Genomic DNA, 15572 nt, shown 5'->3' with positions numbered 1-15572 from the left:
AAATCTTTGTATGGCTGAGAGCTGTAAGACAGGTGCCATGTACCTTAAAGCTGTGAAGGCAGAGGGTTCTCTAGAAGTGATTCAGAGGCAAGAGACAGATGGGCTTTTTTGAGCCCTTTCTGCATTATAGGACGGGGCTGGGCACACAGCTGGGTTCCAGAATGACCTAGTAACCACAGCTTCAGTATCCCCTAATGGCTCATGCTCTCCCACAGCCAAACTGCTAATGAGATGCATACGGTGCAAGAACAATAGCTTGGCCACCTTTGTCTCATGAGGAAAAAAAGAATGATTAAGTTAGACAACTATTCATCAGTTCTTTTGGCATTCACGTGATGCTCAGGGTTAAAAAATAGTTACTGTAGCATATTAATCTGAAAGGATTATACGTTAATCCTTGACAGTGTATTAATCTGCTAAAACAGGATGCTGAATGTCTTTGAGGAAGCTGATACAACCACCTATTGCTTCAGTCTTGCACTTGCAGGATCAGCATCTTGGTTGTATTGGTCATCACATCCTGGAAACGAAAAATACGTACAAAAAACAGCCCTGAGAAAAATCTTCATAAATGCGATAGAAAGTAGAGGACGGATACCTAATTCTCTAAATACTGGAACTGCATACGAGTATCTAGGCATAGAATTGCAGAGGATTATCTGCCCTCTAAATGCATACTAGGGATAATTAAGAAATCTTTCTTACAGCAGTTGAAAAGCTGATACATAAAAATATTCCTCTGCCATACACAGATTATTGTTTGGGGTATTGGTAAGGTAAAAAAACCCCCCACCTTAAAGTATCTGATGATTTTGCTAGAGTCCAGCATTTATACTGCTTCTGTTCTGAAAACATTTTAGAGGACAGGTTGCTCACTGTGTTTGTCATTTGATCTACCCTCTCCCTCTTTTTTTCATATGTTTTAAATGCAACATGTAGATGATTTTAAGCTGGGTCAGGAGTTAATTGCTATGAAAACCGGATAGATTCATTTACACTAGAACTAAGTTTTATCATTAGGCATTTGACTGCTAAGGCGTGTTTAAACACTGGCTGCTTTTGAGTCACAGTACACGGAACTAGTTCTTAAAAAACCCCTGGAATTTACCATTATTGTTTTAATAACGCTCAAAAAAAAATAAAGAGGAATAAAACATAAGGAAAGGGCAGAAGAGAGTGACCAAAACCTCCTTTGAGAAGAATGTGCTTTAGGGAAGCTGGAGGTCTGTGCAGGCATTTAGGCAAATATGAAATAAAAGATCTCGAAGAAATTTACAGCAGCTGGTAAAACTTCCGTGTGGCTGGATCAAAGCTGTGTAGATCACGAAGTTGCTGACTCTGTCACCGTTGCCATGGTACCAGTGTTGCCATGGTGCCAGCATCACCAGGCTATCCTTTAAGTAACAACCTGTGTTTTGGGAGGGTCAAAGGGTTTTCTTCCTTCAGGAGAGCTGAGCAGAGTCCACCTGTGAGCAATGTGCACCTATGTATGCTGTAATGCACAAACTTATTGCACTGTCTACTGATTTCATAGACTGACAGTCTCCACTTAAGTCTGTCAGGGAATGAAAACCCTTAGGGCGTGTCTGCACTTTGGTCAGGCTGTGAGGGTGACGAAGCAGACATGCTCAAGTTACCTTTAAACTAATGAGCAGAATGGAGAGCAAAACCTGTTTTACTTTCCCCCTTTCCCCAATGTATTTCACTTTGGATTGTTTCTTTCCCTTGTTTAGGCTGCTCAGCTTTTCAGGCAGGATCATGGCATTGCTGTTTCCTCTGGGAAAAAACATTATTTTGGTGGCTCAAAGCTAAAGCTTCATTACCTATCCTTGGAAAAAGCTGTGTCTTTGCTTAAAATCCTTCCTTGTAGGTGGCTTTGTTAGTAGTGCTCCTTCAGGGGGCTGCATTATCACCTGAAGTCATTAGGTTAAGCAGCTTATTTTGTCTTGCCTTTTGATTGGTAACAACAGACCCTCAGAACAAAGTTGAAAACTCTCACAGGTCGTTTCAATGTGTTGATTAATACAACTGAATCAATATCTAGGGGAAGGAGGCTTTACAGGAGAGTTGGTCAGAGGAATTTTGCCCGCATTTGCTGTATCTCTTTTAACAAGATATTGGCTTTGGCACTTTAAGGGTGGTTTGCAAGGAGCCTTCGAGCTTCTAGAAATGATCCAGATTGCACGGAAAGCCTTCTCATTGCAATAGGCAATATGCTTGAAAGCTTCCAGAGAGGTTTCTATTTCCATGGTATATCATCCCCAGAGCTCACCTGAAATTAAACAGTTAATACTAGTTTGATTTTGGTCTGTTTCTGCGTGCAGGATTCATTTAGATACTGTGCAGGATGGAGATCTCCTGTGCACAGTATCTGCAGGTGTTAACGGTGCTTTATTTTGATTGATGACCATGGGAGAAAAACAGTATTTTTTTTCCTCCATGTTTTCTTTGTATTTAATTTTTCCCTGCCCTATTTACAAGCAATCAGGTTGCGTTTGACTTTAGTTCTAGTCCCATTGTATCTTTCTTGTGAGGGAGGACGTGTACCATGTTTGTCATCTTTAGCAGGGGTTTTTGCTGCCAACTAACTTATGGCAGGTTTCCAGTGACTACCACCAGCCTTCCACAGTTGGTGAGCTTAGTGGTGATCATTGGTGCCTCTCATTGTTCATTGCTGACTTTCTGCAGTTTGTGAAAGTTCACAGTCAGGACCTGCTCAACAAAGCTCTCCTCTGAAGTCTGGGTTATTTCAAAAAGGCTTGTGAGTGCACTCTGGACCACTTTAGTTAGGGTTTAGACAGGGGAGATCCAGGTCCCTTGTTCTTCCATGTATTTGGCTGCCCCAGTCAATGCCTTGTTCATCTGTTTCTGTAGCTGCTGGATCTCTCTGAATCAAAGTATTCTTGTTAAGGTGCAGAGAAGTTACCCATCTGGCAATGTTTGGTTGCTTTAAATTTGGATGTAGCAAAGCGGAGGAGAGCTAGATAGAAATGGCTTGTAGTCCAGCTGAGATGAAAAATGTATGTAAATAAGGAGGAATGGTGTCAATAGCTTAGAAAATTCATGTGAATTAATGAATGCAGACGATGGCATTAAAAGATTAACTGTTCCTTTTTTCCTATTCTGAAGATTTTTGTTTCATTTTTGCTAGATCTCCATACCTGACATAAAATTTTGTGTGCACACATGTACATATGCTTAGTCTCAAGTAGACATATATACAAAAGAGATGTAACTCTGAAATCTGGGAAATTATTTCAGTGACTCTCCCTCAAGAAACAAAAGAGTATGTGGTGTTGCTAATGTTTGCCTGCTGTAATTTTTGCCTTTTTGGTAGTACTGGATTGTCTTGATGTAGCTGTTTTCAGTGGCACTAATAGTGATCCATTTCCCTGGCGATTTTTGATGATTATCTTAGCAGCTGGTTAAAACATGCAGAAGAGGGACAAAACAAATATTATGTCTATAAAAAGCTTGACATTGCTTTAATTCCATGAGTAGAATGAAAACAAAGGTTATGTACATCAGAAGCTTTTTTCTGATGTTTTGAGAAGATGACCTGATGATAAATAGAATGATTTATTTTGAACAGTGAGAGAACTTGATGAGCCATTTCAAAACACTGTCTTTGGAAAAAAATACGCGTTTTTCTAAGGACAGAGGTTTTGGCTGTTTGGGGAAGTGAGGTTACAAGGATTGCCTCTGTGTACACAAACTAAGGAAAACTTTTTGTAAAGTATTCTGTGTTCACTTACAGCAAGAACTATGACATTTAACTTTCTAGCAGTTTAAAAGTAAATCAGAGGAAACGCGCTTTTTATATGGTATGTACAAGTATAGTTGTAATACTAACAAATCATGGTCATGTCTGGACTAAATCCCCCATATCTTTCCATTCCAGATAGGAAGATTAAATCAGAATCTAAATTTTGAAAATGTCCTCATCCGTGTTCTTGGCTATATAAACAACATGTTCCTGAACACCTCAGAAATGCTAGATACTCAAAATCTACAGCCAGCTTTTGCAGCTTGAAGATCTGTCTCTAAAGCAATTGTGAAGTCAGGGGCGGAAGGGATAAATGCTAGCTTGGTCAAGAATGACGCATTTATCTAGCCAGTGCTGGCTGGTTTGAACTGATCGAGAATTGACACTGTAGAGGCTATGGGATAACCACAGCTAATCGGTGGAGAAGGCAAGGCAGCAAAGAATGCAGAGTCCTGCATTTCTGTATCCCCCAGGATCCAAGTTTCTGCTTTGTCAAGGAGTGGGAACCCTTAGGATGTTAGCTCCTATCTTCAAGCCGCATGTCAGACTTACCAGAATTTTCTGATATTACGTGGTCAAGATATAGATCTAACAGGAAAGCTGGCTCAGCAGGGATCTTGCTTGTTCTTAAGGTCCTTCAGCAAAGAATTCTCCAAACAGTCTTTATTTTTTATTTTGCTATCTATAAAACTAAATTAATTTCTAATTCTAAATGAATTTCTAATTTTTTTCTTTTTTTAAAAAAACTACTTTTATGAAATAAATTTTGCTTTCTCTCCTGAGCATTTTTTCTTGCCTGACCATAATGTGATTAGGAGAAAGAAGGGGATCATTCATGTTATGAGTTGTGCAGTGGTCTGTCCATCAAAGTTCCTTGGGAATTCTTTAAAGCTAATGGTAGTAGTGCCTCCCTCCACTCATGAATCACTAAAGCAAATTTACAAATGCAGGTGTATGAGAGCACATTCTTTCCTATGCCTCCTTTTAGCCTGTGCAAGGGTGATTTTCTGTGCTGGATTTGCCCCTACCATGCAACGAGTTCTTCCACACATTGGGATATTTCTGCTTTATGAATCTTGGTCTCTTACCCAGCACTTCAACAATGCTGTCATTTTTCTTGTTGCTGGTAATTCAACCTGATAAGGAACAAACTCCAGACCTGTGAAATTGTTTTCCTTCTCCTTGGATCCTGAAGTTGGGCACTGTGTTGTCCTTCAGAGTGGCTTGTTACATGTAAATGACGATGTAAGCAGTGTGCGGGATGTTGTATAGCACCCAGGCCTGTCTTTGGTTCCCAGAATGATGGGAATACCTGAAGTTTTCACCCTTTTTTGTGGGGAACTGAATCTGGGAATCTCTTCTAACCAAGAAGAAGTTTGAAACCTCAGACTGTGGGTTAACACTGTGGAGCCCCACATCTCTCTGCTTTGCCAGGCTGTGGTGTAGCAGTACCCACCCCAATCTCAGCCTTTCAGACAAGCATTTCACCACTGAGGAAACACAGACTTTTTTCTGCCTAAGTGACTCCTCGTGATCCTTCCTTAAAGCTCCACCATAGTTCATGCCTTATCAACTTCTGATGAGTTATCTTTGATGGTCATGATTTCTCTGATGCACAAACCCTAGAGCTTTCACATGTCAGTGGTCATTAGGTACAATGATTTCAGCCTCATCTGTTTCTGTTTCGATGTTTACAATGAGCAGGTCTTTCCTATCACCGTCTCCTTGAAATATGTTGCTTCTATTCAGAAACTGGAGCAGGGATCTCGTAAGCTTTCCGAGGTCCCCGTTTCCGTCTTTAGGGACCAGGTTGTAAGGTGATGAATGAGTCTGTATTTCTCTGCTGTCCCACCCTTTCTAGATGGGTCCAACCCCACTTCTGGTACAAACTTGTAAAAGGGCTGCTGTTTTAAGACCCTTCTCTGTGGCATAATTCAGCCACAGGGCTGGGTTGCCCTGTTTTCTCTCCTGGTTCTTGTTCACTCCCTGTACTACAGTATTTATGTAAAGAAGTCCCATCTGTTCTGTTTCATTATCTAATTATTCAGGCCCTGGGAGTCCTGCAGCATTCTCCCTGTGCTTGAGGTGATGCTGCTGTAATCTTTCTTCTCCTACCTGGTGGGATCTGCAGTCCTAGCTCAAGCAGGCTATCTGCATTACCATAGAAGCTGTTTCATCTAGGGTAAGTTGGGCCGGGCTAAAGAATTTCTGCAAGTTGAGTCCTCCAGCAGTGGAGGAGGTCAGCCCACTCTCCTCTTATGCACAGACCTTGTCCCAGGTAAGTATCCATCACAAGGATATGCTTACTTCCTTCAATGCTAATACATATTGTAAAGAGCTAGAACTGGTTTTGATTGAGATAGCATACACAGTCTGAAGTGCCAAGATTTTTGTTTATTTATAAAATTGCTTGTAAATAACTCAGTGATTGGGACTATAGAAATAGTTGAGATCAAGGCAAATAGGTGTTAATAAAATGTTCCTTTAAATGGGTCTTGTTTTCACAGTACAATGGAGTGACACATTTAATTTAGAGTGATTTATTTTAAGACACAATCTTTTTTCCTTTTTTTTGGTGCAAGGAAGGGTTTGAAATGATTTCTTAGGAACGAGTTCAGCTCACATGGAAATATTTTGTTAAATGATGCTACACTCAGATCTTCTTCCTAATCACTGAAAGCTGTGTCAGAATTTTGTAGAAATATTCACAATATGAATGTTTTTAAAAATAGCTTTTGCAGTACTGCCTGGTCACAGTTCCTTTAAGCAAGTAAGTAGGCAGAGTCCACTGAGCTATTCATGTTTTCTAAAATTGTTGGGGTTCAACCATCCAGTCTGTATCATTTGGTAGAATTAGTTACTGTATGTCAAAATCTTGGGGACCTTTGTTCAAAATATGCTGGTTATAGCTAATTAAAATTTTCCTTTCCACCTTCTAGTTTTAAAGATTCACCACCAAAATATATTTGGAAATCATTAACTTAGTTTGCCCTTTAACTTGCTTTCTTTTGTCTTGCAAGCTCATGCCTTTTCCTAAGGCATCTGAATGCCTAGGAGGACAACTGTGACCTTTAAAGTGAAGAAAGAGAGATTACTGTACTTAGCATGTTTTGGTTTTTTTAAAGGACATCAATGTAGGTGTTGTTTTAGTTTAAAAACTAAATGTGCACTTAAAACACTTAGGAAAATGCTGAAGTGTACTTAAAGGAAAATTACCTTCTGAACTATGTCCCTAGACTTTAGATTCTTCCCTTGCAAGAAATGATATGGTTAGCTTCCCTGAAAACTTGTTTTTCATTTTTAAATGTATTCCTCTTTTAGATAAACAAAGGTGGACATTTCAGCAATGTGTTTTCTTTTCCTTTTGTTTTGTTTTGGTTTTTTTTCCTTACACGTGCTTGCTTCATGTGCTCTTCCAACCCACATTTTGTTTCTCTTTGGCACTGAGAGACTCTTACATAATTTTTCAAAAATACAACAGTGTTCTGCAGTAATAGTCCAAAAGGCTACAGCCTGCATTTTTGCAGAGGTTTGGGATGATTGCAGTAGAATGGTGTATTGTTTTTGATAAGGCCTGTTTTTGGAGGGTTCTTAAATGCCTGTTTCTCTGCTGTTGGCCTCTTCTCAAGTTTCTAATAAACAAGACTCTACAAGGGAGTGGGTGACACAACTTTAACTTGTGTCACTTCTCAAATACAGCATTTCAGTTTCTTTCAGGAGAACAGCTTACAGAAAAGAATGCTCTGTAGATACCACAGCTGCCATCCTTCTTTAGTTCCTGTTTACATGCTCGGTAATGAATATTGTATATTTTTATGTAATAAATTAGCATTAGCCTAAGATAAGCTCAGTGCGGTTAATTCACAGTCATCCACACTGATGAAAATGAGAAATAGTTCCTTGTAGGTCAGTGCAACTGCTGCAAGGTGTGTAAGGGGAGAATCCAGCCTGCTAGAACAAGATGTGGAAGTATTTTAGAGTGCTGCATTTGAACTGGTGGATATCCAGCCTAGGAGCTGTATTTAGGTAAAGTGCATGAAAGATTCAGCTCCCGAATGGTTAACTTCCACTGTTCGGAGTAGGCATCAGCTCTCTCTGGCTGCAAAAGGCTATGAGACAGGTCAAGGTGTGACTTGAATGTGGACAGTTGCAATATCATCTTCCTGAGTTTTGAAGAATAATTCTCAGTTTGTGACTTGTCCTTGTCCTCTGTCAGTCTCTTTCAGGTGCATCTATTTAGTCATATGTCTGCTTGTATGTTTACATACAAGGCTGTAGGGGTAGAGCTGATACATATCTTTGATTTTCCCCTGGAGTGGGAGCTCGCTTGTCCTGTTAGCTTCCAGCTTTACAGCATTGCCCATGTTGTACACTACTGTGGTAGGCAGTGTGCAAGTACTTAAGTCAGATGAATGAATAGTTCGTATCAGGAGGTATGCCTGTGGTTGTATTGATACCAGCAATTTGATCGCTGTGCAGGAATGCAGTGGATCTGCAGTCTCGTGGTATCCTTCCTGGACCAAGTCCATCTCCTGCCTCATTCCCTCTGCAAGGCGCGTGTGCTATAGGCAAATGGAGAACAGTCAGGGTGTGATTTATGGTAATGCCCAGGAAGAAAAAAAACCATCTGCATGCCTGAATCTCCCTAAAGTAGAGAACATCACCGAACAGGCCAGGGGAGGCACTCGCTGTATAGTCCCCATCGAGCACCTCCGCTCCTGTGAGGTGTTTGCTGCCACTCTCGCTGCATGGTCTCGCTGCTAGCTTTAGATTATTGTCTCCTCTCCAGCTGACTCTTAGAGTGGGGCTGGAGGAGTGACGTACAGCCATCTCTTCTTTGTCTGCTGCTGCTCATGATCCTGCACTGATTGAACTGCAAGCAGATTCAGAACCCTGCCTTTTAAAATGCGGGCATAATAAATGTAGTGGGTATTGACTAACAAACTGTTAGTGCAAGCTCTGGGGCACAGAGTCTACTTTAAAATGGTATTTGCTTCCCTACTGGACACGTAGTAGTGTTTTAAAAAGTAATAGATTATGGAATGAAGCTTCTGCTGTCTCCCCTGGGAGTCAACTAGACAAACAACGATTAGGAAATGTTAGCTGATAATTGTTTAAATATTTTATTTCTTAATTTCATCTTTTTCCTTGGGCAATTTTGTATTATCCTAAATAGTTCCTTTCATTCTTCAGTGCATGTGTTTCCCAAGTATTTGTAAATCACTACGAAGTCTTCCTTTCCCGCAGGCATTGCTTATCCTAACTGTTGACTGAAAATCAATCCCTTCATCTAATGACTCTGTCACTGTTCTCTGAACTCTTTCCATTTTACATTATCCATCTGGCAACAAACTCTCCAAAACTGTGCATAGGCTGCAGATGTGGTAGCTCTGTAGCTGTTGAGGCAGGGATCTGTTACAAACCGTTGTATGTCAGGATCTAGCTGTTTCTGGGATCAGTACTATGAAAATGTAAAGTAATTTGCCCCTAGCTTCTCTGGCCAGGACACCTTGGTGTAATGAGAGATTTGTAATACAAACCTACTGAAGTTGCGCTGTTTTTCTTTACCCCATAAGCCTTTTTTTTATGGCTTTTCTACAGCCACAAATACATTTCAAGCTCTCGTTCTCCTCAGAAATATAAGGCTTTTCAAGCCCAGCAGGCCAGGCCATCGGGGATGTGTGATAAGGGACCCTCTGCTCTGGTTCCCTGCCCTGCCTGGGCTGTGTCCTGCATTCCGTAGGAGTCAAAATTGAACTGCGATGTGTGACCGTCGTACTATTTTCTCCATTGGTTTCCCAGCCTAATGAGTACTGTGTTTTGCATGTGCTTTCCCAGCAATACCCCACAGTCAGGTTCCTTGCCCTAAGCTGGCTGCACAGCTCTTGTGTCCCTATCTGTTGGGTCTTTTTGTGCTATTTCTGGCCTGCCTCCCACTGGCCAGAGGGGAAAGGAGGTGCCTGTACTACTCTCTATACTTCCATCAGGAGGAAGGTTGGGCAGGAGTGGAAGCATCATGTTTAGCAATGTCTCGCTGCTTAGCATAAAGTCATTGGGTTTCTCCTGTCCATTGAGTATCTATTTTAGGTACTGCATGTAATGGTTAAGAAAACAGAGGAAAAAAAAGAAAAGGAAAAAAAATGCGACTGCACATGCAGAAATTTAATTTCAGCAAAAGTATTTCAGTTTTCATTTGTGATATCACAAGTTCACAAAGTGTTGGTTTTTTTCCTTTTCAATTTAACAGGTTATCACTGCTAGCTTATCACCGTTCTTCTTTGTCATGACTGCCAATGTACTAACAATTTCTTGGTAAGTGCCTACGTGAGCTTTTTTATTAACAGTAAAAGTGAATTTCCACACAGTGCTTCATATGGAAGTACTTTTTAAATGTCAAGTTCTATTAGTGCCAGTAATATTTTGCATGTAAGAAGAACCAGGTGTGCAATGATGGATGCAGTACAGTAATACAAATAGAAGAGTGTTTCTCCTGCCTCTGTGGGAGAACATGGACATTTTGGACATTAAGCCTCACCACAATTCACTCAGCATGTTTTACAGCTAGACAAATGGATGGAATAGGCAAATAAATGACCCATTCAAAGTCACACTATAAATTAGTGGCGGAATTGGAAATAAAACACAGGAGTCATGGTTTGGTGACAGCATCTTTTTAACCAATAGAGTGTATTTCCCTAACACTGTGTACTGTGAATGCATAAAATGAAAATAGTAGAAAAATAATGATAATAAACTTTTCCCAAAGCTGTATCTGGATTTTGTAATGTGTGACCGCACATTATGAATCACCTAACCTGATTTTTTTTGGTAGGCTTGGGGTGCAAATTCCTTTGGTTAGAGACAATGTTCTTGGTCTGTGTTTGTATAGCACCCAGTGAAAGGAGATTCCAGCCCATGGCTGATGCTCCTAAATGCTTCTGCCATGCAAATAACAACCAAATATGGGGTTAGGCGTGTATCTCTGAGGTCGGATTTGTTATTGGAAATAAAAATCTGCTTTCTTTTGAAAAGCTTTAAGCTTCATTTTTTTCCCTTTAAGGTTTGATTGCCATCCTAATGATTCAGCTCTGCACTGAATGGAATTAGCATATTCTTTTTCCAGGTGTGATAAAGAAGTTACAGGAAGGAGAATCTCAGTTTAAACTAGCCCCATATGCATATGTGTGAACATGCATCTCCATGTGTATGTTAGGCGCATATCATCTCAAATACTAAAATGAGTCATGTATTTTTTTTAGCTCTAGGAATATATTTATGTGGCCTATGTGTGTAAGAGGCTAAACTAATATCAGTGCACCTACAACACTCCCAGTCTAGGTCATTAACTTGCTGCTTTCATCATGTTTTACATGTGTTTGTGCAGGTCTATCATGTGCATGCTAGAGGTAGGCTTTTATAATATGTATGTATTCACTGACACGTATACTAAAAAATCATGTGTACCTTTGTTAATGTAAGCACATGGACCTGTATAGTTGCACACGTGCTACATGCCCTATATGCACTGAAAGTAATATAAATGATGAATACATCTGTATCTTTAAAAGAAACTTTGCTTTAGCCCTTGGGCCACTGTTATGCTTTGTCATAATTCAAAAAGGTATTTTATTTATTTATTTATTTATTTATTTGAGTTCTGTTACTGCTTGTGCATCAGCAGTGCCTTGGCTTATAAGAAAAACTCTGGAAGTAGTTAGTCAGATTATAGCGGCTGCAAAGCACTCATGAGATCATTAATCACTGAGTTTTTTAGTGTTGCTCCAGTGTTGTCATGGACAGTATCATATGTTAATTTCTGAGTGATGGGCAAATGCAGTTAGCTGTCACCCCACAATAAACAGAAGCTGGAGGATTTGCCAGATGGTAAATTGAAGGTAAAACAAGGGTTGGCATTTAGCCATGGTTTTTTTCTCTGCTTCATCTTGAAGTTATAATGATAGTTTCTGTTGGCCTAGTAATCTGGGCTGCATGGGCACATGCATGCCTGAGATTTCAAACCCTTCAGAAAGGGATTCTTCTTCCCTGGTGGAGGCCATAAGATATTAAAGAACAATTTATATGCAGGCACATTTTTACAGAACAGGGCTGTGCAGTTTACTATCTTTTGTACAAAATTGCCAGTCTAATTTTTAGAATGATATATCAGAGATAGGTTTCTTTTCTAAGGTCTCTGTTAAAAATGTTGTAGAAAACAACATATACATAGAAATGAAAAAAAAAAATAAAAATTGAGTAATTTCTAAGGTTCTGTTGGTTTTAGGTCTTACTATATACAGTCAGGGTTTTTTTTTTTTAGGATAAAGAATACATTATCCAACCTTAGCTTCCAAAGGAATTAATACAGAGGGTATGTTTATACTGGAGCTGAAATCCAGGCAGGACACAGGGGTTAACCCTCTCCAGAGAAAAGCGCTCAGAGGTTGTTAGTGATTACATACGAACAGACTCACATGTTTTAGATCTTTTTTAAAAGCTTGCTCCTTGTTGGTAATTCCACACCCAAAAGTATTCTGTCTCCACAGTGGACTGTCTACAGCCTGTCTGTAGCACCTACTTTCCAAGGCTTTTTACTGTGTAATTGTAAGATAGTGTACTGTTGTTATACAATGTTTGTTCCTCTCGGGAACAAGGGCAATTATGTGATTTTTAAAACAGCTCACCAAAGCTAAGATTTAAGCGAATGTAATGCTATTAAAGACCAGAGAGCCTTCAGCTTTACATGCCTTTTTTTTTCCCAAGAAAAAAAAAAGCCCTCTTACAAATGAACTTAACAGAAGTTTGTTTTGTTTATAAAGTTCGTTAAGGAGCTTTTCTGTTTCATAAGCTAACTCTAAGCCATGAGGCTAAGAGGAAAGGTCAGTACACTTAGCTTTGCAGTGTTACAAAAGGGGAGAAGAGTCAGTATCCTACCATATTACTGTCAGCTACGATAAACAGCAGAGGAGATTTGGGGATTATTAACTATTGCATGGATTGAATGGGTTGATAGCTTATTTCAGTGAATGGTTTTGTTTGTAAAACCATTCATCCTGATTTGGAGCCCTGCTTCTAGCCTGAGTCTTGGAGAGAAGCTTTAGTGCCACCACTGCACTGTGAGCAGCACAGGAAGGGAAGCGCCTGGGGACATATGCTGTTTTGGCTGGGGCAGATTCTTTCGCCAGGTTACTCACAAAGAGAAGCAAACGTGGGGATTTCTACTGGCCTCACTATGCCAGTGGGATCTCCCCAGTTTTCCTGATTTCCTCAGTCCCCAAAATCTAGGCTTTACATCTCCTCCTGACTTTGTCAAGTGACAAGTTTTCAGGACAGAACACAAACAGAAATTGCAAGGGGGGATCATTAACTTAATGAGGTTCAAACTCTCTTGCCTTCCTTTTCTATTCTTGCTAGTGTATGGGTGCACAACTATTCTTGTAACTAGGTGCAACCTTCTCTGTCTTGGTTTTTGTCTGTGTACTTTCACATGAATACCACCAGCCCTAAAATATAGGAAGGGTAGTTTCTGATGAGATCAGTTAAATAAGACATTCCTGGTTTCAGCCTTTTCTTAGCAAGACGAATGAAAAAATCACCTGGGTTACTGTCTCTAGGTTGAAATGTGTTTAGACAAAATAATACCTTTCTCTTAATGTTGTGCTGTTTGGCATTGTATCAAGTAGAGGGACTTGCTTGATGCTAAATTTGTGGTATACTTTGTTTACAGCCTTGTGATCAGTGGAGTTGGAGAAGCTTTGCTTGTTTACACTGAAAGGACAGGCACATAAAGAGGAACCAGATCTCACCAGCTGGAAAAGAGCTGACTTGCAGTCTAGAGACCCTATCATGAATAAAATGCGGCAGCAGGAATGAAGAAGTGCAACCAAACATGAGGAAAGAGACCTATTGTTTTTTTATTAAGAAAGAAAACTATGCTATTAGTAGTGCTGGTAAGAAAGCAGCATAGTTGGCAGAATGGTTAGGAGCCTTTGTCTCAAACCATAAGAAAAACTATTTCTGATTGATGTGGTAAAGGAAAAAACTGCACTGTCTCATGCTGATGGCTCTGTGTGAGAACCTCTCAGTAGCAGCTTCTTGCACAGGGAACTGAACTCAGGAAAAGCAGCATTCCCCACTGGATGCCCCCAGTTTCTTTGTTGGAAGCTGACAGCAGGCTGTACCAAACAATGTCAGAGCCCAGATCCTGCCATGAATTCAGGATCAGAAAGGATGGATTTTGTCTCCAACTGTTCTGTAAGCAGCAAGCTGCCGCACACAGGTCTCTAGTCACGTCGTCTGAACTGGCATGGTGACTGAGGCCATGGGGCTTCTGGACATAATCCCCTTCTGGAACTGCGGTGCTTTGACAGCTTTGCAGAATGGGGAAATCAGCAATAAATCTCAGTACCTGTAGTGATTGCTCTTTGTGTATTTTTTTTCCTCTCCCTTTCTCCAAGATTTCTCTGGAACTCTGCAAATTTTTATCAACTGGAGGGGGTGGAGAGACATGTACTGTTCCCAGCAGTGGATTTTCTCTTAAAATATTGCAAGAAGCAACAAAGATTATGAACCTTGAATGAAAGTCATAAAGAGTGTAAGGCAATTCATCTCAAGACTTCTTAAAATAATTTCATTTCTGGTTGCCTAAGGGCTGTTAGAAGTTAGTCTTGGTATATTAGTGCCTGGGAAAGCAATCTATGTGAAAGTAATATTAAATGATGAGCTGATAATGTTGTGGTGAAGGTCTACATGGCAAAAGGAGCTTGATAACAAATCTTCGATGAGGAGAGGGACTTGTCTCACATGACATTAGATTCCTAAATTGTAGTCCCTTAATTTGACAAAGTTTCCTTCGTGGAAAGTTTCCTTCAACAGAAGGTGCCCTCACAGAGATTATTCTTCTTGAATAGATTGCTGTGTTAATATGACTGAAAGACCCTCTGGAGGTGCTTATCTCTCTGTAGATGGAAACTAGGTGACTAGTCTAGGCAAGACACATGGCTTTTAGAAGGCTACAGTCAGCAGGGGCATGTCTGCTTCAATCTAACAAATTCCACCAGCTGTGTTTCAAAGTATGGCTACATTTTAACTTCAAATAAAACACCATAGTTTAACAAAGAAGGTAAACTTTACAAAGAATTGCAGTCAATTTCTGTGACTGGAGAGTTTTAGGTAAAAATTAGTTGTTTTTCAGAAAAAAATGCTGTAATTTAAAAAAGAAAATTCAGAGAAGTATTCTGGCCTATATTGTACCTAAGCTTATCCCAATTGATCACAAAGGGTCTGTTTATACCGGAATGTTGTCCATGTATGTTGGGTCACACTCTGGCTTGAGTTTGGAGTGAGCTATTTTCTTGCCAGGTGGTAAAACTCGGGTTTGGGAAGAAAGGGGGACAGAGGGATGAGCATGAAAGAAACATGTACTTGAACTTGAGCACTAGTCCTGAAACCAACATGAGCCATGTGGCACGGGGAGTCGAGCCTGTACTCACGCCCAGGGAGCCAAGACACAGCAAGCCAGGGACGCTCATGGCCTTCCAGTCTGTAAATTTAGACAGTGCCGGGAGCGATGGCTGCAGCATGCTGGCTTTCCCCAGGCAACTAGCTCTGCCAGCCACTCATGACAATACGGTAAGATCCTTGCCGTGTCACCTTTCTGCTGATTTTGAAGTGACTGGTGACCCTGGGAGGCCTCATGACAGAGTCCCTGTGTGATAGCTGAGGTTTTGCAATTGTAGCTAGAACCTTTGCTGTGGGAAAAGCTCATCGTGTACCTCTCTTTTGCATAACTTTCAAGGGTAGGCTGCAG

General features: G+C 40.4%; 1 protein-coding gene across 4 annotated transcripts in view; it reads left to right on the top strand.

Annotated features, from left to right (window-relative positions):
- Nucleotides 1–15572, top strand: part of TMEM241 (transmembrane protein 241) — a 93172-nt gene that overhangs the window by 43645 nt on the left and 33955 nt on the right. For 2 of the 4 annotated variants that reach the window (XM_049829398.1, XM_049829389.1), the window contains exons 14-15: nucleotides 10014–10078; nucleotides 13491–14248. The exons of the other annotated variants lie outside the window; for them this stretch is intronic. In XM_049829398.1, coding sequence (XP_049685355.1) covers nucleotides 10014–10078; nucleotides 13491–13551 — 126 coding nt within the window. In that variant the 3' untranslated portion in view covers nucleotides 13552–14248. Of the gene's footprint in view, nucleotides 1–10013; nucleotides 10079–13490; nucleotides 14249–15572 lie in introns of those variants that run through there. 4 annotated transcript variants of the gene reach the window in all.

Source organism: Accipiter gentilis, chromosome 2 (assembly GCF_929443795.1).
Source record: "Accipiter gentilis chromosome 2, bAccGen1.1, whole genome shotgun sequence".
Taxonomy (NCBI): Eukaryota; Metazoa; Chordata; class Aves; order Accipitriformes; family Accipitridae; genus Astur; species Astur gentilis.
This window is presented reverse-complemented; position numbering and strand designations above follow the sequence as displayed.